At 44.7% G+C, this 26,767-nt stretch overlaps 1 protein-coding gene across 6 annotated transcripts in view; it reads right to left on the reverse strand.

Annotated features, from left to right (window-relative positions):
• The window catches only part of CAMTA1 (calmodulin binding transcription activator 1), a 982,645-nt gene that overhangs the window by 618,469 nt on the left and 337,409 nt on the right, over window positions 1-26,767 (reverse strand). For all 6 annotated transcript variants that reach the window (XM_089773035.1, XM_089773028.1, XM_089773030.1 and 3 more), the window contains exon 4: window positions 2,363-2,498. In XM_089773035.1, the coding sequence (XP_089629161.1) occupies window positions 2,363-2,498 (136 nt within the window). The remainder of the gene's footprint in view (window positions 1-2,362; window positions 2,499-26,767) is intronic.

A 26,767-nucleotide genomic window follows, 5' to 3' on the forward strand; every position in this document is an offset into this window, starting at 1 on the left:
GCAATGGGGGGAGGGGCAGCGGCAGAGGGATGGGTACGGACACACACACACACACACACTGAGCTGCAGGGACTCAGATCAAAGTAGATGACCTAAGAGTCCCTTCTGGCCTTAAAACTCTATAATTACGCATCAGCTGAAGTAGGCACTTCTCACATAACATAAATAATCATGGCATCATGTTGAGTTTGTTTTCAAAAATGGCTGAAGCCACATTGCTATCTACAGTCACAAGTGTCCTCATCAAAATGGTCACCGTTCTGTAGGAGGGCTTCCTGGTCCTCTGCATTTTAATGTTCGCTGCAGTCAATTAAATCAAGCTGTGAAAAACCTGAGCAAAGAGTTTACAGAAGTTCTAGGATGCTAACTTTTCTCTGCTCATCATAATAAAAATATTGGTGTTAGACATTAAAATTATAGCGGAAAGTTGCATCTCTGGTGTAATATAACAAAACCCATTGGATGCTAATTTAAACATAATAAGCTCGATAATATGCAAAATGTAATAATGACAAAGTGCCTAATCCACTGAACTCAAGTGGTCTTGTAAACGGAATAAACAGTAAACTCTGCAACACCAAACCAGAGACAGAAAAAGTATCTGGGCTCCTATTTTCCTGTCCCAAGTTATTCTTAAAGTAGCTCCCAGGGCTCAAAGCAAGAGCTGGTGGGTGGCATTGCCACCATGCAGCTGATACTCAGCTGTATTTCTTTGTGTCATCACACACAGCTGGTGCCATTTTTTTAAACTTTCCCAGATTCTGGTCCAAATGGGTTTGGATGGCATCATGTCGTCTGATGCTCAGTCTGGAGAACACAGAGGTGGTCCTAGTTAGGGTCCCAATTCAGACAACTATTTAAGCATGTGCTTAGCTCTGCCCACACGAATGACATTAACTGACTTACTCACATGCTTGAGGTTAAGTAAATATTGACGTGTCAGAGCTCACTGCTGTAACAATTAAAGGAAATGTTCCCGGTGAAGTTCTGCCCATTTGTTCCTCAACTTTTTTGCTTCTAGAGAACCAGATAGTTATAGTGGTCAGAAGTTCTTTCAAGGTGCACTTGGCACAAAGAGTGTGGCCATTCCTTGCCACAGTTCTCTGGGTCTCTGTCACCTTTCGATGAGATGACTGCAATACACTGGATTTGGGAGTTCATTCAGATTTAGCATTGTTATGTATGCTAGTCATACCAAGTAAACACCACTGCCAATCCGAGTTATAGCCACCGAGGGTCTATTAGACTAGGCACATGGCATACACTGAAAACAAACAATCAATCTCATTTAAAAAGTTATTTAAATATTGTAATGAAACCCATGAGGCCTCCATCAGGAATGATCTTTCTAGGAAAAGGACATGCACACACGTGTCTAGGGCCATGCGCATACATGCACAATTCTCTAGTTCGGTTTCTTTGCTAGATTGGAGTTTTCCTTGACACCTGTTAAGCCCTTTCCTCATTTTGTTCTCAAGTATGGAGTGAACCTGTCTTCTGTGTTTTGGTGGCCTTAACGATTCAAAGCAAATAATTGGTGGCAGAGGTGCGAGTATTTGGGCAGTCGGGGCACTCTTCCCATGCAGGAAAACTAGAAAATAAAATAGAATTTAAATAAATGTGTCTTTTCTCCACTTCCCCATTTAAAAATATTAATGTGGTTGACGAGCTTTTCCTGATGCAAGATTTAAGAAGCAGCAACTGCTCTCAGGAGTCCCTGTGTTGTGCCAACATGCGTATTCTAACGGATTTCCAAGCTGTATCACCATTAGGACTTGGAACAGCAGAGCAATAGGAGGCACTTTCAAACTACACTTTGAATTAAGGTCCAATCCTGCTCCTGTGGAAACCAACAGAAATTCCACTCCCCTTCCCAAGGGGGGCGATCAGGTGCTTTGTGTAAAATCAGGGCACATTACAGTACCAAACCAGAAATTCTGAATGATGGTCACCAAGAGGTAAATGCATCACATACACGTGAAGGTGCCATTTCTAAAGGAGACATGGCTTGCAAATGCTTAGCAATGCCTGAGATGGGAGTGGCCCTTTGTGATTAACTGCTGCAAAAAAATGGGCATCCTTGGGGGGGGGGGGGGGGAAGCATTTTCCAGTCCTTCAGTGTCTTCAGCAACACTCTCCTGAAACCTTCTGACTCCTTAACGATAGAATGGGCAGAATTCTGATGAAGTGAAGCTGCATTTAGATTTTACTGAAAACCAGAATACTGATTTGTATAAGGGAAACCAAGAATTCAGGACATATAAAGATAGTATTGGTAACTTTACATTGACAAGAGCAACGAATGGAGGCACTGGTCTTCCAGTGCTCCTTCTGCTGAAAAGCAACCTCTTTGTTATCCTACCTCCACTCCCTGGACCTTCAATTTCATGTGATCTTCTCTGGTGGTTTTCCCATCTTTCCTTTTTTTCCAGCAATATCCATCTTTCCTATATTTCACCTTCTTCCTGTTGTACAGGATCATAGAACCATTCTGTGGTCTGAAAACAAGAAACGGATGAATTACATAAAGAAACACACTAGAAAAATTTATGGTAAACAATATTAAGACCATTAAAAGCCTCTACAGAGAAGCAATACTCTATGTTTGGCTTAACAATTTTTCACCTTTGATTGCTGCTTGCCGGATTACCTATGTTTATGGCCTGCAAAAATTTACTTGGGATTTTGTACGTAGTGAATTAAATGTGGCAATAATAGTTCTGGGAAAAGATCCCATTAATAGTGTCACTGTCTGACCATGACACATTTCCCTTAGGCTGAGCTATGCTCTAAAAATAGAAGAAAAAGAAAGTGAAAGAGAAAGGATGCTGGTTATTTTATGGTACACACACTCTCATTTATTTTTAAACTTCTACCACCTCTTTTAATCCATCAACCAGGATTAGGTAATAAGTAGGTTTAACAGCAGTTGAATGAATATGTGAGCAAAAAATAAATAGGAAAGGCGTTCATTTCTCCCAGAATACATGGTATTCACTGCACGCACTTTAGATCAATGCTTCGGCTAAAATAGCTCTTTCTTTTTTGTTCATCATCTTAACTTCAAAGCTTCCTGACCACATTTTCCACTTAGGAATCATCTATTGAAGTCCTGAGATATCAATAGATAAGCAGAGCGATCCATCCAATACGCAGTAGTTAATATCTCTTTGGTGCACTGCAATAGTTCATTGAAATGTTTCATCATATGCTAAACGGGTATAACAGAAATGCCATTTTTCTGTAACACAAAAAAATCCACTAAAAAGACACCATGCATCACATGCAGACATCAGTAATATAGATGGCTGCAAAAATTTACAGTGGTACATTAGTCACAGTAATTTGGCTTTGGAACACCAGGAACAGAAAGAAATACAACAACATTAGCAGCAGCAGCAATAAACAAATTTCACAGAAAAGCTTTTGCTGGCGACATTTGATAAAGTAAAAACTCCTGGACTTGCATAAACAAAACAAATTAGCATACAGAAACCTATCAGGAAAAAAAACTACACAATATATTTCACACCAATTTCTACAGGATTCAATTTTTTTAATTTTTTAAAATTTTATTTTGAAAAAAAAAAAAATTATTTCTGGGCATCTTTATTTTCAGAAGGACCAAAAAAATATTTGACACTAGCAAATGCTACTAAACATTTTCAGCGTCAGCAGAGAGTTTCAATATAGCTCCCAGCCAAAAAAGCTCTTTAAACAAGCCAAATTATGTGATCTGTTTCATACAATATTGGCTTGTGGTTTAAAAGCCACACCAGAGGTGGGAGAAAAAAGCAATACTTACACCAGCTGGAAAAACATCTCTACCCCACACATACTTGCATGCCTCAAACATCAGTCATTCCAACATCATAAGCAGAAGGATATAATTTTACTCAGATTTTCATACTCCATTTTCTGTAAAAATGCAAGGTGCAACTCCTTGAAAGTGGTTACATGTAACAACATTTTGTTACACAGGAAAAATGCAGGAACAAAACAACGCCTGTTGTAAATGGTGCCAATAGTAACTCACACCAACACTGTGCAAAATACTCAGTTCAGTTCATCACTGTACATCATACACAACTGACACGTTTCTTCTGAGCCATGTAACAGCTGAAACGATGCAGACTAAGCTAATCCCCTTGTTACTGTACATCCAAGAGCAGCCCATGAACAATGCGAAGAGACTGCCACAAAGCGTGCCTGTTCTCTGCTTCTGCACTTGGTCCTGCCTTCATGCATGTAAACCAATGTCCATTCCGACATACTACCTAATCTGCCGCCTCTCTTTCCCTGAAGATATACCAAATCATACCCACCACATGGAACACCACCAGCATGGACAGGAAACTACTTCAACTCTCTTTCACCATGAAGAGAAACCTGCCGTATCTGAGCAACCTGACTGAATTCTGTTGATAGAAGGTAGAAGAACCAAACAGCCTAGCAGCCAGTCACCTCTCCCTTTTAACAAGCAATAATATGCACCATAGTGGCATTTCTTCTGGGATACATGTTAACCCAAATTCTATCACCATCTCGTTTAAAAATAAGGGAGGGGGGAACAGGACTTCCTTTGTGTCTTTTGTAGGTCCAAGCTACTGTTGGCACCTGGGTTGTGGAGAATTGTGTACAGCCATGTGCACAATTCTCTAAGTGCAAAGCTGCTGGTACCAGTAATTGAGGGCTAGCGGTAGTAACCCCAACCCTAAGCTTCAGTGTCTATGCTGAATGGAATTAATACTAGGTGAATCCACACTTTTCTAACTGCTACTCAGACTTGGGCTGGAGCACTGACATGAGCCTCTCCAATGTCTCTGATCATTTTCTTTGTTTCCTCTGCTTTGGAGAGTTTCTCACGACATTTAACCCACCCCATGGTAGCACCTACAGCCTCAGTCAGGTGGATGGCAAAACACAAATGACAGTCCCAACCACTTTTAGTCTGACTAGCACATGGTCACGAAATGTTTCCATAGCAATGCTATGGAATACTTGCATTATTCTTTGGGAATATTTTCACTTAGGTAGCACCCAAGGTTACAATCAGCCCTACTACAAATACTCGTGAAGATTTTGTCCAAGAGTTTCAGCCGTAAGGAAACCAGGAACACAAAGAGCAGGAGGAGTGAGGGGTGTAGTCTCAGATATACAGTTGTGATTTCTCAGTACCGACTAGTCTCACCTACACCCCCCTCCCCCACCATTTAGCATCCCAGCACAGACGGGTCAAATGGAGAGGTTTCAAGGAGGTGTGACAAAGCTCTGGCCATGCCCTGTGGGTTTTGCGCTGCTGACGGATCATATCAGCCTCAGAGGCTCTGTGGCCCTTCACACGACCTCCTTCTCTTTCCAAGAGGCAGGATTCCCAGCTTATTGAGTCGCACTCAGCACAGGCTAGTGCTTGGTTTCAGAGTGAAAACCCCTCTGTAGTCCTGCTCTCCCTCTTGGGGCTGTCTCTGTGTCGGCGTAGGGGGGGTCCCAGGCCCACCCACCACTCCAGGTCCTGGCCCAGGCGCCCTAAGGCAGCAGCAGAAGCAGAGCTGTTTTCACTTCCAGCCTGGCAACTTTCCCCGGGCCACTTCCCCGAACAACCCCTCCAAGTGCCTCCCTCTGGCACCTGCTAGCCAGCCCTCAGCTTACGCCCATACACGCACAGCTTCTTGCACCACGCTCCCTCCCTCCGGTCCGTCACTCCTTGTTTCCCTCTCTCCTTATCTGGGGAAAACCTTTTAAAGCAGCCCCACTGGCATTAATTGGCTTCAGGTGTTGAAAGACTTGCCTGAGGGAGCAAGCTAAGTAACTAGCCCCAGGTGTCCACCTGCCTTCATTTCATGGCATCAGTCTCTAGGAGTTTACGCTGAGAAGAGAAAGCCGTTGATCCAGCGCCTTGTATCCCTGCCTTCCACCAGAGTGTGGCAGGCTGCCACAGAGCCTGGTGGATCAATGCAGGGAGCGTGTTCTCTAAGGAGAGGGCAGGATGGAAGGAGGTGCAGGGAGGGTAACACGAAGAACAAGGAGGGATAACTAACACGATGGCCAATTTGCGGACGGCCATGAAGGTGAAAACAAGGAAGCAGAACGTGATGCAGCTGGATGCAATGGTGGGGATATGGTCCGAGGAGTGGAAAGGAGCAAGGCGATCCACGGAGCTGCCTCTTGCATTGCCTGGAGGGCGAGGTTAAGGAAGCCAGAGCGAAGGGTTTAGTTATCGAGATTGGCGATAACAAGGGCCTGGATGAGAATTCTGGTGATCTGGGTAGGAAGAAAGGGGGGAACCTTGGAATGGTTTTGTGCGCCGCATTTACAGGCATGGACACACGTGATTTCATTCAGACACTCCAAACTACTCACTCTGCTCTTCAGGAACGATGCCTGTGTGCTTTCCAAGACCAGTGAAACAGCAGAAGACATAGAAAGGAGCCAAATGGCAGCTTCCCCACTCCGATTATCACTGCCAGGCGGCAGTTTTAACGCCCTTTCACAGTGCTCTCTCAGATGTGCCACAGGGCCGGTTTCATACCAGCAATATTTTTTCCCCATCAGCCTTCTAGCAGAGCGTCTCTGGCATCTTGTAATGAGATCTCAGTTGAAGAGAATAATGTCAAACGTCTGACTCTGCTTCCTGCTAATCTCACCATGGGGCAGGATAGCTGCTCCCTATCTCCACTGCCACGCATGCCAGCCAGCGTGGAATATGCCCAGGAAACTTACACCCTTCCAGTGTCCCAGCTGAATGGCTCTAGGAACATCTTGCTGTCCGCAATACACCATTTATTTCCTCTCGCTACCGATTATAATTATCCAGAATAAACCTGCCTTCATTCTCAAGACTGCATCGGCCACTGGTCGAGTGGGCCAAAGCTATGGATTCTTACACCTGCATCTCCCTCACTCAGAGATTTCACAGAATGACACAGAGTAATTTCTCTTCTTCCCTGACCATGTCTAATACAAGGCTGTCAGGGGTCCAGTCCCTTCCACCCCTTCTGTTCAATGCGCGTGCAATCTTTGAGTGAAAGTGTGAGCAATTCTATTACACACAGCAATTTTATTACTTTTTTCCATCAGCCCACATGTTTCAGTATACGTGCTTTCTCAGATTAGCACTATCAATATGGCCATAGAATCATAGAACACTAGAACCAGAAGGGACCTCGAGAGGCATCAAGTCCAGTCCCCTCCCCGCATGGAAGGACCAAGCACCTTCTAGACCAGCCCTGACAGGTGTCTGTCTAACCTGCTCTTCAATATCTCCAGGGATGGAGATTCCACAACCCCCCTAGGCAATTTATTCCAGGGCTTAACCACACTGACAGGTAGGAAGTTTTTCTAACTGGTGTGGGTTTCTTTTTTGGCTTTGTTTGAATGTGCTGAATTGATGAAGGGTGAGACTCTGAGTCATTTTGACTTAATCTGATTTTGTTACTGCTACTTTTGTCACCAGGCACTACACAAAACACTAAATATAGAAATCAATCATGAAAAGTTCTACACACCCACTTGACTGGGCTGAGTAATTTTTGATGGGTAAGTAGAATATCATTCATTTTCTCATTACCATTAGAGCATGAGTGCATGAACAGATTGTGTACCTGCCCCAGCACAATTTCATGGTGAGTTTGCAAGGCTGAAATAAAATACTTTAAACACACACACACACACACACACACACACACACACACACACACATGCACACAACTTTCCTTCTATTACACAGCACGGGACAGAATAAGATGTCACCAGATAACACATAGTTAATATGCTCTGATTAAAAATCTAACAAGTCTAACCTTTTGTTCCAGTTTTCTCTATTTAAAAATGCCTCTTACAAACCTTGAGGAAGTCTGACATTGATAGCTTCAAGGCAGTTTAATGCCCACAGAAAACAGCTGTTTCTTGGATATCTTCATAAAAATGAGGGACAATTTTAACCTGATATAAATTGTTCCTATATTTCTAGCTTGTTGTAAGACAAATACAGAGAAGGTATGTCTCCTGTGCTTATCTCTCTCTCACACAGACACAGCCAGGAGTAATAAATTGATGGTTATAGCAAGGCTGAAGAGATCAAGATCTGATACAAATCCTCAGAATGCACAATTGGTACATTGCAAAACCCAATCTCAACTAAAGGCTTTGCCTGTATACTTACATTTGGGAACACCACTTCAACTGTTAAAGGATAGTCACAGTTTTATGAAGGAGAAGGCTGAATATCTGAACTTTGATTTTCCTGGGATCACAGTATCTTGCTGGACTATTCTAGTTTATGTTTATAGGAAGTTTGCAAGGGAAATAAATTAAACCAGTGCTGCATTTTGTCAGATATGAAAAGCAATTGCTTTTTTTTTTTATTCTTCACCTGGAACCACAACAATAAGAAGTAGTACTAGAACAGAAATACTAATTTACTTTATTTGATTAGCTTCTAGTTTGCAACTCCACAGCCATCTCTATTTCATTAAAATAAATCTAAATTGGAAATAAAATAGTATTTTAATATTACTGCATAATGGAAAGAACACAAACCAAAATAATCTACAAATATTGTAAAGCGCTATCTCTTCTTCCAGTTTTACTGCTGACATAGGCTCGTGCCAATTAAAAGAATATTAGGAACATATTTGTCACGTTTCACATATAACTGAATTTTGGTATTTTAAAACAGCACTACATGGTTCTGATACTAATTATTCAATTACTATATTTACAGAAAACCAGTATTGGCAGAGGTTACTTTTTGCTTTTAGCTACCCATTACTACAGGTTGAACCTAACCGGGGAATTTGCCAAACCACGGGAGGTCTATTTTGTCTAGCAGCTTTACCACTGCTTGCTGGGTTGTTAGGGTAATAGAGAGGTAGCCGTGTTAATCTGATCTTGCTAAAACAAAAGGAAAAGCTATGTAGCACTTTAAAGACTAACAAGATGGTTTAATAGGTGATGGTATATGATCCTTTGGTATATATGGTCACGCCAATTCTCTTCCAGAATATGATCTGAGGAAGTGGGTCTGGCTCACGAAAGCTCACCTCCTATTAAACCATCTTGTTAGTCTTTAAAGTGCTACATAGTTTTTCCTTTTGGGTTGCTAGAGGACACTGAGGGGTAAATTAGAGCTAGCTAACAGCACAGAACCCTGAGAGGCAGGACTGGTGGCTGTAAACAAACTTAATGGGACCGCAGGAAACTTGGTCAAACCCATGCTAAGTGGACATCCAGCTCACTAACATCGTGCCGGACTACGAGTGTTGCCGGACCAGAGAGTGCAGGACTAGAGAGGTTCAACCTGTATCTTTGTGCATGTTTTCCATCAATAGAAAGCATCATAGTTATTAAAGCTTGGTATTATGTCTGCATTGTAATATACAGAGATGAAATGTATTCACTCGTGTCTGATAAAATATCTCCTTGTTATCTCCTTGATGATTCTGATCCACAGACCAAACCATAGTAGAGATGCCTCTGTCTGTGCGAAGCTGGGCCCCTCCCCGGACAGGGGCTGCTGCCACTCCGTGCTGTTGCCTCTGTATCAGAAGCAGCAGCACGGGGTGACAGGTGGCCAGCCCATAAGGGGAGCTGGTTTTTAAACTGGCTCCCCTCGCGGACCAGCTCCTCATGCCACCTCCCACTGCTGCCTCTGATACAGAGGCAGCAGTGCAGAGTGACTGGCTGCAGGCCCCTCCCCCAGGGATTATCTAATAGTCGTGTAACCACAAAGTTTCGATGCACTTAGATGACCGTTCCATTACCCAATAGTATTCCCCAAACAATAGTTGAGCATTTAATTAGCTGACGAGATAAGCGGCTGTGACATACGGTCTGTCAAATTGTGAAATCTAGGAGTCCAATTATTTTTTTAACTGGGAATTTTATTCACATCCTCTAGTCACCTCAGGTGGGTCTGAAAGGGACACACACGAAGTACAAAGGCATCTGACAGCAACTGCACATGTCCTGGCATGCCTCATGCCTGAGTTTCCTCCACATGAGCTGCTGTGGTGGGTTCTTAGGGCAGGGTCCTGTAGAGTCTCAGAGCCTAAGGGGGAGAAGTGGGGGCAGGTGGGCAGGCAGGGGAAGCCTTAGGCCGGTGGGGTCCCTGGGAGATGGGGACAGTCTCTGTCCCCGTCGTTTTCTTACCACGGCAGCCGCCTTCTCTCCGGAGGGGCCCATGGTGCCTGGGCACCACAAGTGGAGCAGAGATGGGAGGGCAGAGCAGTGCTCCCCAGAGGCCAGCAGGAGGAACCACCACTGTTGCTCAAAGTCCAGCAGACGTGAGGACAGCGGTGCTGGGGCAGGGCGCATGGGGTGTGTGCAGGTCTTGGGATGCCCGGCCACTGGCTGGGCAGCACTGATGCTGAGCGGAGACCCGGCACTCTGCATGGGTCCTGGCTGATACTGTTCAGAGGGGCCGCTGCCATGTGGGGTGAATGCGACAGCTGTTTCTGTTTCCACATGTATTTATCCATACAGGCCCCCCACGCCTCTGCAGGTGCCCTGGAATATATTGCGTCGGCAGCAGCCAAGCCAACCTTCCCCTCACACTTTCTCCCACCGAGAAATGGGCGGCAGGCTGAAATCTGACCTCCAAAGCAGAGCCCCCCAAGGGCTGAGACTCTGTGGGGGAGGGAAAGGTTGGTACAGTTTCAGAATGGGGAATGGAAAATAATTCTAAACCAATAGCCATTAGTGGGGTAGCCGGGATAGCCTGTATCTGTTAGTCTGGGAGCTGCCAGAGGCGTCCTCCACGTTTAAACAAATATCTGCAATTCTGTTGTGTACATACAGAACACAAGTTCATCTCCAAGTGCCTGCCCTCACGCACACTCTTGCATTTTCGCAAATGTGTCTGTTTACAGCAGTGATTTTCGTCTTTTTTCTCTTGAGGATCCCTACAAAATTTCATCAGACAAAGACTCCTCTGGAAATCTTAGACAGTCTGCAGATCCACGGACCACAGGTGGAAAACCACTGCTCTAAAGCAGTAGCCACCTTTCACAGACCCTGGGCAGATAGTCGTAAGCCACTGGTCTGGAGGGCAGAAAACAGGAATTATTGTAACAACAAAATACAAGAGTCCAGATCTATTTTATAACATATTTAAAGACATTGGCTGCCTACATTTGTTGGGAATTAATTATGTATTATTGTTTATTGCTATTGAATTATTAATAGTATAATATTTAATATCAGATGTCATTCCCTCTAATGAACACTTAATAAAAAGGAAAGATTGGAGATGAACCCCACCCCCAGAGAGGGTCATTAATCAAATCACAGGCCAGCAGAAAGCCGTTTGCTTTTTTTCCCCCGGACTACCACCATGCACACTGAATACATTTATCAACCCAAGATACAAAAGGACAGCAGTGAATAAAGTAATTTAATTGTATCCCTTCAAGTGGAGAGGCACTGGAAACTGACCCTGATGATATGCAAATACCGAAAGCATGTGTTGTGTGAAACAAAAATTATCTATAATTACTACAGCTGTGCTGCCCAGAGCAATGCCAATAATACAGGGCTGTTAATTTTTCATCTGAATAAAACATTTTTCAGGTGTTCACAATGTGGTAGTTTGTTCTTCTACTGGGCTTAAATCAAGCACACAGGTGTTCTCAGCCCACAAAATCGGTCTTTTTATAAATAATCTCTGGATGGAACATGCGAGCGGTGTGTTTGCACCACTTCCTCTTAGCAGGTTACTAAGAAAAATGTTGGTATAAGTGGGGTCTGCCGGTTCTCACAGCCTCACTCATTACTCAAACTGGCTGAAAAACTTTTAGTTCCAGAAAATTTAAAACGAAAAAAAAATCAGTTCCTATGAACTTTTTCTATGGTGTTTAAAACTTGCGTCAAAACTATTTGTAATTTAAAGGCGTGTTTTAATTGTTTTGAAACAAATTATTTTAATTTTTATTCAAATCAAAGAGAACAAATTCTCCCTTTCTGTACTTTTTTCTCCTTCCAAATGAAAAATGAGAGAGAAAGGAGAAAACTGGATATTTTTCATTTTGATTTAATGCAATTCAATTTGAAACAAAAACAAATGTTTTCAGTTGATTAGATTGGAACTCTTAATTTTGAACTGGTCTGTCAAAAGCTGGAACATTTCAACTGATACTATTTGGGGGTGAAAGTATTCAAACCCTTTAATGCTTTTTGCTTTGTTTGATCAGAAAACCTCTCGACCGACCTGCCTCATTACCTCCCCCAGTGCCAGTGCACAGACTGTCTGATAGCAGGCTGGGACATGCCCTGTTCACACTGAACTCTCTCATTTCAGATTTTCTTTACACTCTGGATGCACAGGCCGACAGCCCTCACTTGGAGGCAGAGAGCGAACGCTTGACAGAGACCGTCCAGGACCGAGAGCCCTGCAACCAGCCATGGGCAACCTGCGGGCTGCACGGGAGACCCTCTATCTCAGTGGGCTGCAGGTTTGGCGTAACCAAGACGGTCTCCTAGGATTGGGCAGTTTTGCTCCCTGTGCTGGTGTCCCTAGAATTTGCAGAGTGCTGATGGAAACAGAGCAACACTTTGATTGGCTGCAGAGGGAGAGCACGGCTCTCAGTCCCGTGGCGTGCAATCAGCCCCCACCTCACTTCTCACACGCTTGCTTTAAGTGCATGTCACTTCAGTAACACCAGAAGGAAAAAAGCTGCCCAGAAGAAAACCAGCAGAATGTGGCAACCCTGCACATGGGCAACAGGAAACAAAGTGTCTCCCGGGCCACCCTCAGAACCAGATAGGCCGCAGGTTGCCTGCCGCCGCTTCATACTCTTTTCTAACTCTTGGATTGCTGACATCACTGCCTCCTCTCCAGTGTGCCCAATCCTGTCACCAAAATGCTATAATAGACGAAATAAGGGAAAACAAGGGATGAAATCCTGGCTCCATTGAGGTTAACGGGAATTTTCCAATTGAGTTCAATGGAGCATGGATTTTACCCAAGCAGAAAGGAGAGATGAATATATAAGAAAAAGAAAGGAGACCAAGATGGACGGCCCACTGTGGCTGGCGAGTCCTTCTGTTCCATCAACTGCTCAGTTAGAGAGCAAAGAGACTGCTAACTTTTTTGGAACATTTTGTATTCAAGCACAACGAACTAAAAGGGATGTGCAGTCATAGCTCCCAGATTCTTTGGTGGGCCCCAGTCAGACCTTTCCCCCTCCCTTACATGAATGAGGGAATGTTCCAGTGACTGTGTCAGAGCAAACCATGACTGTGCAACACGAGTTCCACATTCTATGTCCATGAAATGACAATTCATCTTTACAACCACTCCTGACTGGTCGTATTCCAGTAATTTCATCATAATCTAGTACAAATATAAACACAAATTAATCCGCCATCTTTTTGCAAAGAGGATTAACCATCCCACGTGATGCTTGTTCAGGTGCGAAATGCAGTGATGAGCTAAAAACCAGTAAAGAGAACAATCCGATGCGCTCTAATGGAGATTTACACAACCAGCAAAATCATTTGTTTTGTTTGTGATATAGAAATGGTATTACAAAGTGCAAGAACAATAACAATGCAAAAACTTCATATATGGCCCATCTATTTATTGTTACTCAGTAACACGGCAGATGTGCACAATGCTTTACATAAAGACATTGGAGTCCCTAGATTAAAAAATACCCCAGTCCTGCAATCAGATCTACCCCTACGGATCTTTGACCAGAGCAGAGCTTTGCCATCCTGTCGCACTGAGACAGTTGCCTCGGGTTCAAAGTGGATGCTGTGGTTATCAGAGCCTATGCTGAATGTTTTGTGAGCCATGGTATGGGGTGGTCTCAGCAGAAGGCCTTCGGTTCTGCAACTCCTTGATGCAAGAGATTGGGGTGAGCTCGGTTCTGATGGGGGAGGAATGGCCCTTTCACACTGCAATACATCAGTCCCAAGGACAGGAGAAGTGCCCAAAATATTTTTTCATAGACTACAAAGAGAAAAAGGGAAGACCTTGAATGAAGGAAGTGCTTTTCTTCATGCACATTAATTCCAATCCCATTTGGAGGAGTTTGCATATCAACTGCATAGGACACCATTTGCTGAAGATTGAAATAGAACACATACTTTAAGGATGACGTTCATGTTATAGCTTTGGATTTCCGATCTTTTATGACTCTGTGGCATTTAAAAGCTGCCTGTAAGTCTCCTTGGGTTCCTTGTTTGTGGCCTGGGAAAAGGAGGACAGGAAGAGTAACTATGAAGCAGAAAACACTCAGTCATGGACATGGATGAGATTTGAGAAGTCTGTCTCCCACGCTCTCTCTGAAAGATCCCTTGCTATTTTGGCACATGGGCTACTTTTGTCCAAACTGGAGAGAAAGTCACTGGTGTTCCCTTTCTTAGATCAGCTTTAAAAAGGGAAATGGAACACAATCCACGAGGACATCACTGCCTTTCAGAGACACAAGGCGGGGGGCGAATCTGTTTTACTGGACCGACTTCTGTTGGAGAGAGAGACGCTTACCCCGGGTTCTGCGCTAGGTCTGGGAAAGGCGCTCCATGTCCCAGGTAAATATAGGAGGAGCAGCAGATTGTTTAGCACCAACAGTTAACACATTTCTCACCCGCCAACAGATGCTGGCCCACTAAAAGGTATTAGCCACGCACCTTGTCTCTAATGCCCTCGGACAACACTGCCTACTGTGTTTCATGCAACGCAGCCTCAGTTCAAGGATCTCTGGACTGTATTGAATCATTTTTTCTGCCAGTCACCTGCACTTGCTCTACGGGATAAAAATACTAAAAAATTGAATAACCTGCTGGGGAAAATATTAGCAGATATGCACTAATCGGCTTTTACACCTCAGGGTCCCTGCGCAAGGCAGGACTGTGGAGCCAGCTGCTGAGGCAGGTAGCAGCCAATTAGGCCCCAGCAGGAACTGTATAAATAGGGGCACCTGGAGTAGAGAAGACGACTCTGTCTTGCTCCAGCGGTGGAGCAGGAAGGACCTGGCTGTAGGTAGCCTTGAGAGGGTACCTGAGGCAGAGAAGTGCTGGGAAATGCAGGCAGGGCTGGGGAGCTCTGGACAGGTAAACTCCCAGGCTGAGGCCTTGCTCTCAAGGTCCGAGGAGACTCAGGCTGCAGGGAGGCAGCCAGGGCAGGAGACGGCAGCAGGCCCACCCCCTGGTCATGTCAGGCTGCAGTTTGCCCCTGAGGAAAGGGGCTAGATGACTAATGGCCGTGGGTCACTGCAGCAAGGTGGGCCTAGGGGACTGGGGTTCCCTGGAAGAGGAGGACCCCAGAGTGCAGGGGAACTGCTGTGGGGCAGTATTGCGAGGGAAGGGCACCATGGGTCGGGAGGTAACCGAGGGTGAGACACCGACCAGCAAAAGGTGCTCCAAGACTGAAGAGCCAATTCCCTGAGTGACCAGCAGGAGGCGCTGCAGCGGTGAGTCCCAACCCATAACGGTGTGTTATATTCAGGGAGTACACTATCGAAATTCAATCTTCCCCTTTAAACTTAAACTTTTATTATAATACCCTCGCGCATTACACACACACACATTGCAAAGGTCCCGTCTGCATTTATTCCTGACACTCTGCACTTTCAAGGCACCTTCCATCCGAAGAGCTCAGCATGCTTAGCAAACATTAATTAATTTAGCTTCACAACACCCCTCTGAGATAACTGAAGTACATAAAAATCAAGTGGAATTCAGCACAATAATTTGTGAATGAGCTCTTCAGCATTTCCCAAAACTTCTACTACAGGGAATTTTCCAAATAAAACCTTTTTTCTATTCCAGATTTGACACTACCACTTTGGTGTAACTTTCCTAGCACTCTGTCACTTTTGCAAAGGGATAGGTCCCTCTCCATTTGCTTTTTATCAGTTGCTTCCATTACTGAGTCTGCCACAGTGCATGCATGAAATGCTATGAATAATGAAACAAACTGGTAGCAGAAACTGCAACTGAGACAATAGATGTGGGAGCTAAATTGAACCAGGGATATTTTCAAAATGTGACCAATCCAAGCTGAACAATTGCGCTGACAGGAATGAATTTATACATGTCCATTCTCAAGTTTTAAGATCATGTGTGCAGGTGTACTGTGTTATACACACTAACAAGTGTTTGGATACTAAAAGCCAAAGAAACATGCCTTTATCTCTTTATGAGACACAAACACCCTAGGACAGTAAATATAATATGAATTGTGGTAACCGTATTTTGGTCAATAGACACTTCATAGCTTCTCTACTGAACTCCTAAATTAAAGTCCCTTTGGTCTAAATGACCAGGATGTTCCCCTAATCATGTTACTGCAATATTAATAAGGCTGTTTAATGCAACCAGTTTCTTCTAAATTGTCACATAAAATGTTGGTAAATGTCAGACACATCATTTAATGGGAAACTACGTTTTACTGCCTAGGGAGCCCAAGCGGCTGAGAGCGAGCTGTAAATATTGCAACACTCACAGTGACTCTGGTTTTCTGGCACAAAAGAGTAAGGTCACCCCAAGCCCTTCTAGAAAAGCTGGTCTCTAAACCTGATTCTTTACTAATCCACAGTGCAATGATTCCCAGCATAGAACCCTAGAATTGGAAGGGGCCTCAAGAGGCATCGAGTCCAGTCCCCTGCCCTCTTGACAGGACCAAGCACCATCTAGATCATAAATTAAGGGCCATCACCCTTCCTGTCATCTGTGTAGAGTAGAGTATTTAGAGCAGCTCAATTCTGTGCCATTCCATAGGTCTCAGGTTTTTAAAAGGGCCGTGCTATGGTCAACAGGCATCAGTGACTCCCCCAATAGTCTCCTCCCTCCTGATTCACAAACAAGAATAGCAGCCCTTCTCCAGCAAGGCAGACAACATTCCAGCAGGCTCCAGCTGGCCCAGAACATGAGAGAGAGAGCGCGATCCCATGCCAGCAAGACCAAGCCAATGGCTGAAGCAGAGATGAAATCCCAGCTCATTCCATGGTTGAACTACCCAACTCAGTAGGGCTCAGCCACAGCTCTCTGGCTGTCCGTGGACCACCTCCCCGAATCAGGAATTTCCCTACACCCCCCCATGGGGGTGTATACCCCCTCTGAATTCCTCCCCCCTCTAGTTTTGAGAACTAATTACATGCCCATTTAGTGATTGTTTGGAAATTTGAATTGAATTGAAACATTAATACACACTTTATAAGCATAGACAGTGTATGATAAGAGATGTGTATCTGAAAAAGTATAATAGATTTGAAAAGGATGAACATCGACTACCTTCCTTATACAGCTGTTGTTTTTTATGACAATGTCAGTGCATTCATTTTGGTGATGTTGGCCAACCTAATAATTTCAAATTATGATTTGTAAACAATGTTATTGTTCTTATTGTATGAGTAAAGGGCAGTAGAACTGTACTTAACCTGTACTGATTGAGGGCATCAAAAGAGAGGGTGGTGACAGGTGTTTTGCTTGATGGTCTGAGTCACAAGTACTATTTGACCTGCCCCTCTCCACTGTTTAAAGACAGCTGATTAGGCTCCATATCTAGTCTTTTGTTTTGTTAAGTGACTACTACAGCTGAAATCACTGATAATCAGGTCTGAGTGCTTAGTCCTGCTGTGGGGATGGTGTTCCTGTGGGTACCTGTTTTTATGTAAGACAGAGCCTAGACTGCAATGGCCAGAGGGTCACTGGCAACAGAGTGATGGAATGACCGGTGGCACAATGAACAACAGTGGCCAGAGCGAACAGTGAGCAGCTGAAGGAACGAGCAAGGTGCCTTCTTGTCCCACACCTTGGAGGTGTATTCACGGGAAAGCACCTCTGACCCTCCACTGACCAAGGACAACGCCGGTGAGTGGGGTGAGGTGGAGGGGAAATGAACTAGTGAGCATATCCATTGAGGGAATGGAAGGACCGGACACACGAGAAGCCACCGAAGATGAACGCATTGTATTCAAGAAGTTCATTAACAGAGTTGTGCAAAATTATAACAAGAAACCAAGCAGGATGTCGACGTCGTGCTTCAGAGAAGGCTTGAGCCCACCTTCACCCTCCCGGTCTCACCCCTCATCAGCCCTCACACACCGCCTGTAAATTCGAACATCCCCCTAATTTCAATTCCTGGGGAAAACACTCTGCTTCATTCCTGGCCACCAGAAGCTATTGGAACAAGGTAGGGTTCCCAACCTTGGCAATGCTCCTTGTAAATGCCATCAGGGAGAAGGCCCTGGGCCAAAGTTTACTCTCTTTGCAAAACAATAAGGCTTGTTCTGTTTGATACAAGGAGAAATGTGACCATCTGGATTGTAAGTCGGATTTGATTTCTCTGCTGAGAGGCTTTGTTTGCAGTGGTATCCATGAACGATACTTACAAAAGAACTGAGCTTTGCCGAAAAGCTTTTCTACTGTGGCTTTTTAACCCAACACAAAGACAGGAAAATTCTCTTTTCTGACCACCTCATTTACCTATGGAAATGGTAAAGCAGAGGATACCTTTTTATACCTTCTTCATCTCCAGCAAGCTGACTCATTCAGCACACGACACACAGAGAATGCCTGAAAAATGGGTTTTCCAAGCACAGTATTGAGAAATGACTCCTGCTAACAGGGTTGATGGCATTATTTCTTATTCCTACAAAGCTGCTGGCTATCTGTTCTCGGTAGCTGGAGCTGCCATATTCTCAGGGGAGAGAGGGAAAAGAGGATCTCTGCTCTCTTCTAAATCTTTGCAGGATCATAAAAGAATTATTTTCCATTCCCAGAGGCCATAACTACTGATGCAGAAACTGACTAGAAACTGACAGCTGGGGACTTCAAGGGAGATCCTAAAAAGGAGACATGGGCTTTTAATAAAATCATTGTACCGAGTCACCACCTTTGGATCTCACTTGAAGGAAAGAGAGAAACTACAAATAAGCAAGGACGACGAATTCCTTTCACTAGTCCTGAGAAACAGGCTTGTCACAAGACTTGAAAAACAGACTAGGGCTAAGAGTGTGTGGGACCCAAGAAGCCTGTACTTACCTGAGTAATCCTCACTGCCCTATTGAAGGCGATGGGCAAGATTTACCGAGCAAGAGCTTGCAGAATAACTCTTGTATCTAAAACAAAACATTGGAAGCTTTTTTTTTTTTTTTTTTAAGCAAAAGCTCCACCCAAGGAAAAGCTACTGGGTGATGCACAAGAGCAGGGTTTTTAAAGGTAGAACAAATTAACGTGTTATGTACAAGCCATGAACTGTTTTGGCCTCAGCCCTACATTACACAGAATACACGCACTGAGTCTGAGCGTCAGAGAACTTCAGCTGCGCCCTCCAGCACTGTCACAGCAAATGAGTTGAAAGCAGCTTGCTCCGAGCACCCCCAAACCAGAGCAAGTGTTTTCAAGAAGTGGCACCTAAGCCAGGACCAATGTGTTTCAGTGTCAAGATACAAGCAGGAGTGAGACCAGCTCTGGAGACCTGTCACTCCAGCTAAGCTCTCCAATCTGCACTCAGCAAAGCAGCAAGCCACAGACTGGAGTACACGGGAAACTGCCAGTCACAACAAGGCTTTCACTTGCTCTCCTGAAACAGCAATACCCTGCAAACAGAGCAGCGGCACTGGCTGAGCGGCGGTCTCTAAACTCTTTGACACTGGCGAATAACCACGTAGCTCATTCAGCATTTCCTCCTGTGGGCCTTCGCAAAGCAGGGCTTTGTTGTTTGTTAACTCTTCCGGTGAAGCAGCCTGGGGTTGAACCGCAGTGTGTAAACCTTTGTTGTCACTGAAAGGTGTCGCTAGATTGGGAGCTGAAGGCTTGTCGTGTGACGGCGTGTAATCAATATGTCAAGTGCCAGCTTTCATTATTCTCATGTCAAATCATCGCTCTGCTTCCCCACACCCAGACGGGTGCGAACAGTGCGTCTCTTCCCTGCCGAGCTTTGCACTCCTGCAGGCCCCTCATAATCCAAGCACATTCTGCTACTGTCTTTCCGGAGAGGGGAAAGGATGAGGATGCTGACAGACAACACCCTTGCCACGACCTGGTACGTTACTACAGAAACCCGAGCTCCGAAAATCTCTAGAGAGACTCATCAGCCTCTGAGGTAAATAGCTACTACGCTGCTGACTTAGCTACTACTCCGGTCTAGCCCGCGTTCCAATCCTTTGGTGAGAACGCACTTCCTGGCAGTCCCCTCCCATTAGCCTGCCGTTTGCTCTCCGCCCGGCAGACATGCATTGGCAGAGAACACAAAAAGTGTAAAATCCAGCAGGTAACTCAGCCCACATCCCACCCACGTAGGATTTTCTATTTCTGCTCCTGTGGAAGGTGTTCAGAGGGGGGCCCAGGAGTGGCTTTGGAAATTCCCCCCTCCCCCCGGATAGCGCAGAACATGCTGCAAGGGGGTTGTGGTTTCGGGGGAGGGGAGGGAGATGGTTTGCAAGAGCATTTCGGAGTTAAGTAATAGCGTACAACATGGAAAAGACTGAGAAACACACCAAAATACTCCACTGTGGCTGAGGGAATCAGGAAGAGAAAGCTGCAAGGCTGTCGGGCTCATGAAGAGCTCAGATCTCATAGACTCATAGACTTTAAGGTCAGAAGGGACCATTTTGATCATCTAGTCTGATCACAATGCAGGCCACAGAATCTCACCCACCCACTGCTAGAATAATCCTCTCACCTATATTTCAGATATTGAAGTCCTTGAAATGATGGTTCAAAGACCCCAAGATGCAGAGAATCCTCCCGCTAGTGACCCATGCCCCATGCTACAGAGGAAGGCAAAAAACCTCCAGGGCCTCTGCCAATCTACCTTGGAGGAAAATTCCTTCCTGACCCCAAATATGGCGATCAGCTGAACCCTGAGCATGTGGGCAAGACTCACGAGCCAGACACCCAGAAAAAAGTTCTCTATAGCAACTCCCATCTTCCCACCATTGGCCTATTTACCACTGATAGTGAAAGGTCAATTAATTGCCAAGATCATGTTACCTCATCAAACCATCCCCTTCATAAACCCATCTAGCTTTATCTTGAAGCCAGATAGGTATTTTGCCCCCACTACTTCCCTTGGAAGGCCGTTCCAGAACTTCACTCCTCTAATGGTTAGAAACCTTCGCCTAATTTCGAGTCTAAACTTCCTAATAGCCAGATTATATCCACTAGTTCTTGTGTCCACATTGGTACTGATCTTAAATAATTCCTCTCCCTCCTTGGCATTTATCCCTCTCATATATTTAAAGAGTGCAATCATATCTCCCCTCAGCCTTCTTTTGGTTAAGGTAAACAAGCCAAGTTCCTTGAGTCTCCTTTCATAAGACAGGTTTTCCATTCCTCGGATCATTCTAGTGGCCCTTCTTTGAACCTGTTCCAGTTTGAATTCATCCTTCTTAAACATGGAAGACTAGAACTGCACACAGTCTTCCAAATGGGGTCTCACCAATGCCTTGTATAACGGTACTAACACCTCCTTATCCCTACTGGAAATACCTCGCCTAATGCATCCCAAGACCGTATTAGCCTTTTTCACGGTCATGTCACAATGGCAGCTCATAGTCATCCTATAATCAATCAGGACTCCGAGGTCCTTCTCCTCTTCCGTCACTTCCAACTGATGTGTCCCCAGCTTATAACTAAAATTCTTGTTATTAATCCCTAAATGCATAACCTTACACTTCTCACTATTAAATTTCATCCTATTGCTATTACTCCAATTTACAAGATCATCCAGATCTTCCTGTACGATATCCCAATCCTTTTCTGAATTGGCAATACCTCCCAACTTTGTGTCATCTGCAAACTTTATTAGCACACTCCCACTTTTAGTGCCGAGGTCTGTAATAAAAAGATTAAATAATAATGGTCCCAGAACTGATCCCTGAGGAACTCCGCTAGTATCCTCTCTCCAGCCTGACAGTTCACCTTTCAGTATGACTCACTGTAGTCTCCCCTTTAACCGGTTCCTTATCCACCTCTCCATTTTCATATTGATCCCCATCTTTTCCAATTTAACCAATAATCCCCCATGTGGTACTGTATCAGATGCCTTACTGAAATCGAGGTAGATTAGATCCACCGCATTTCCTTTATCTAAAAAATCTGTTACTTTCTCAAAGAAGGAGATCAGGTTGGTTTGGCACGATCTACCTTTTGTAAAACCATGTTGTAATTTGTCCCAATTACCATTAACCTCAATGTCCCTAACTACTTTCTCCTTCAAAATTTTTTCCAAGACCTTGCATACTACAGATGTCAAACTAACATGCCTGTAGTTACCTGGGTCACTTTTTTTCCCTTTCTTAAAAATAAGAACTATATTAGCAATTCTCCAGTCAAATGGTACAACCCCCGAGTTTAGAGATTCATTAAACATTTTTGCTAATGGACTTGCAATTTCATGTGCCAGTTCCTTTAATATTCTTGGATGAAGATTATCCGGGCCCCCTGATTTACTCCCGTTAAGATGTTCGAGTTTGGCTTCTACCTTGGATTTGGTAATATCTACCTCCATATCCTTATTCCCATTTTTTATGTTGTCTTTATCCCTAAGCTTTTCATTAGCCTCATTAAATACTGAAGCAAAGTATTTGTTTAGATATTGGGCCATGCCTAGATTATCCTTAACCTCCACTCCATCCTCAGTGATTAGCAGTCCCACTTCCTCTTTTTTTGTTTTCTTCCTATTTATATGGCTATAAAACCTTTTACTATTGATTTTAATTCCCTTTGCAAGGTCCAACTCAACATGACTTTTAGCCTCTCTCACTTTTTCCCTACATGCTCTAACCTCAATAAGGTAGCTTTCTTTGCTGATCCCTCCCATCCTCCACTCCTTCTATGCTTTCTGCTTTTTCTTAATCACTTCCCTGAGATTCTTGCTCATCTAACTTGGTCTAAAACACCTACCTATACATTTTTTCCCTCTTTCTTGGCATACAGGCTTCTGATAGCTTCTGCAACTTTAACTTAAAATAATCCCAGGCCTCCTCCACTTTTAGATCCATAAATTCTTTAGTCCAATCCACTTCTCTAACTAATTTCCTTCATTTATTAAAATTAGCCCTTTTGAAATAAAAAACCCTAGTCTCAGATTTATTTTTGTTTATCCTTCCATTTAGTTTGAACTGAATTATCTCATGATTGCTCGAGCCAAGGTCGTCCCCTACAACCATTTCTTCTATGAGGTCCTCGCTACTCACCAAAACCAAATCTAAAATGGCTTCCCCCCTTGTTGGTTCAACAACTACTTGATAAAGGAATTCATCAGCTATCACATCTAGGAAAATCTGAGCCCTATTATTATTACCAGTATTTGTTCTCCAGTCTATATCTGAAAAGTTGAAGTCTCCCATGATTACACAGTTTCCATTAGTATTTACTTCATGAAAAACATTAAAGAGGTCTCTATCCCTATCCAAATTAGATCCTGGTGGTCTATAGCACACCCCAAGCACTATCCCAGGGGAGGTTCTGATAGTTTTCTTCCCCAATGTGATTTTTGCCCAGACAGACTCTGTCTTCTCCATTCCATCATTTTTTATTTCTTTACAATCTACCTCATCTTTGATATACAATGCGACTCCACCACCTTTACCCTTATTTCTGTCTTTCCTAAACAGCACATCCCCTTCAATACCTGTACTCCAGTCATGCCTAGTATTCCACCATATTTCTGTTATTTCACTTCCTGGACCAGTAGCTCTAGTTCCTCCATTTTGTTACCTAGGCTCCTCGCATTGGTGTACAAACATCTTAATTTTTGCTGTTTCACCTCACTCACATTCTTTACCCCATTTGGCATGGACATTGTACCTCCAGTATGACCTATTAGACTAGTATCCACTCTGCCCTTCCTCCTTATGTCCATTCTCCTACCCCCGGCTATACCCTTTCTTACTTCATTTTCCTCCCTCTCAGTGTTAAAATCCGGCGTAGAGATTACCTGGGCATCTCCCAACCGTCTCCCCCAAATTCCTAGTTTAAAGCTCTCTTAATCAGTTGAGTCAGCCTCCATCCTAGAAGTGTGTTTCCTTCCCTACTTAAGTGAAGTCCATCCCGAGAGAACAGTCCTCTGTCCGTGAATGCCTCCCAGTGGCCATACATCCCAAAGCCCTCCTTATAGCACCACTGCCTGAGCCGCCTGTTGAGCATCATAATCCTATCACACCTTTGTTGCCCTTCTCTAGGAACAGGCAGAATCCCACTAAAAATCACCTGAGCCTCGATTTCCTTAAGTGTCCTTCCCAACCTGGCATAGTCTCCCTTGATTCGTTCCAGCGAGAATCTAGCCGTATCATTTGTTCCTACATGAAGGATGATCAATGGATTCCTTTCTTGCTCCCTTTAGGATCCTCTTCAACTTTAGTTCCACATCCCGTATCTTAGCACCTGGCAGACAGCACACCCTTCTGTTCTCTGGATCAGCTCTGGTTACAGGCCTGTCTATTCTTCTCAATAAGGAGTCCCCAATCACATAGACCTGCCTTTTCCTGGTGACAGTGCGATTCTCTGGTCTATCCCTTGTTTCCTCTGGCTGCAAGTCATTTCCATTCCTATCTTCCTTTGTAATCTTCAACCCATCCTGTATCCTCCTGGTGCTCATTATTGGTGTTGTCTCCATTGACTCTTCCCCTTTATGTATGGGACTAGCCACTCTTCTCTTCCTCCTTGCCTTTCCACCTTCAGTGGCCACCTGCTGTATCCCTTCTCCATTCTCCAACTCCGCATACCTGTTCTTGAGCTCTATTTCTCCTTCACTGACCCATCTTTTCCTCTGCCTGGTTCTCAGTCACATGTTTCCACTGTCCATTTTCTTCGCCCAGCAGTCCCCCCTCAGAGGCCTTTGATCCTGCTTCAGCCTGCATGTCTAAGCTTTCCCCTTCAGCCACCTCATGCCTTTGCTCCATCATCTGCTCCAACCCCCTTCTAAACTCGACCAGAGTTTCCACCTGCATCTCCAGTCCTCGGATCTTTTCTTCCATCAGTTCTATTAGGCGGCATTTCATACAAACAGAACTCCTTTCAGGTACCCCTCCAGAATCATGTACATACCACAGCTGCCACATCCACTCAGTCTCATTGTGTCCTCTACTGCTTGGGTTATGGCCACTGCTATCTCTGTGCTAATCAGCCTTCTCACCTAAATCCTGTTAGTCCAGCAAACACAAAAACAAAACCAACCCAAAACACCCCCCTACGGCAGAAACAAACCCTAAACCAGTCCCACAATCCGAACTCCCACTCAGACTCCCCTGTTTACAGCTCTGTTTGCTGGCTCCTGCGCCGCTGCTGCTGTCTGTGCCGCTGCCTGACTAGAAGGCTACCTTTATCTCCATCTTGGCACTCTGAGTTTGTTAAGAAACAGAGTCTGTGATGGGGACAAAAGGCAGCTGAAACCTCCCCACACACACTGGCTTGTGCACAGCCATATCTGTACGGGATGGTGCAGTCCCGTTATTTCTCTCGTGATTCTCAGTGGATTTGCTTAAAAGCATCATCTTTTTGTTTATGTTGCTGGACCGCTTCATTTAGCTGGAAATCACATTTGGTGCGTTTCCCAGCCACCTCTGACAGCATCGGAGTCCTATGGCATTCATCTGGCAGTGAAGACCCATCACTTGGGACACCAACATTTGCTTTCCTTATGGCTCTTCCAGTGGAAAAGGAATATTCAGAGTTAGCAGTGAGTAGGTCAGAGACTGTCGAAAATGCCAGCCCCTCCATTCTCCCAGAGTCAGGGCTGATCGGGGGTTCTACCAAGAGAAATGAAAGCGGACACAGAAAAGGATGGCTGAATTTGGGAAGGCAAAAACCTGCCAAGAGCAAGTGTTCCCAAGGGCCTTCCATTCCGACCAGAGCCTTGTTGGGGCACATTCCAAGAGAGACACCCTTGATCTTGTAGAATTCTGCTCTATCCAAGTGCTATCAAACTTCCGCATGATCGATTTCCCATTATCCATCCTATTCATTTCTGTTTCTGGTACTTGGTGGCTTTTTGTGAGCTCTCACCCTGCAGCTCTGATGTGCAGAGTGATGTAGACTGCTTGGTGATCATTGATTGTGATAGTTTAACTGACAGCAAGATTGTAGAAATGTTGCCTCTTTCTTAATTCTTTTATTTAGCGACCAAGCACCGAATGACAGAAGTTACTTCTCCATTGAGGAATGTGCTTCTTTTAAGTTTTCGTTTGCCTTGACTTTTCCCCCACTGTACCCTGGCTTCACAAAATTCAAACCCGAAGCAGGTACCGCAGCTCCAAGCTTTGGACTGAAACTAAAACCCAGAAAGTTCCGTTGTGTCAATGTGGCCAAGGTTGCCCTGCCTCTGGAGACAAGGGAGGGAAACTGTGATTCAGAGCCACACTCTGTCTTCCTGGCCCCCCCGCTGGTGGTGGCAGTGGGCAGGGAGGGGAACAGGGAGGAGCAATACCCTCCATTGACTCTATATCTGGCACAATGGGCTAGGGAAAGTGCAGGTGCAGGCTGGACTATGCCCATTCCCTGCCCCTCCCACTCACAGGTCGGGGTGGGAGACATGCTGCATTCCCCACAAGGCCCTTGTTCAGGCCTGCGCCTGGCACAGCACAGACAGCTGTCTCAGAGGCATAAGGAGGTGCCTTATGCCCTCCTGACTTTCTTTGGCAGGCATGCAGGACAGGACAGGCTGTTCTCCGGCCTGCGCAAATATTTAGTCATTGAATTCCTTCTATAAAAAGAGGAAAACTAATTCAGGCTCTAGCCTCTGCTAGCCAGGAGCTGGGAGTGGGTGACAGGTAGGGTTGCCAGATGGTTTAACAAAAAATACTGAACCCCCCCCCCC

This window comes from Pelodiscus sinensis, chromosome 24, assembly GCF_052426305.1.
Source record: "Pelodiscus sinensis isolate ZL-2025 chromosome 24, ASM5242630v1, whole genome shotgun sequence".
NCBI lineage: Eukaryota > Metazoa > Chordata > Testudines > Trionychidae > Pelodiscus > Pelodiscus sinensis.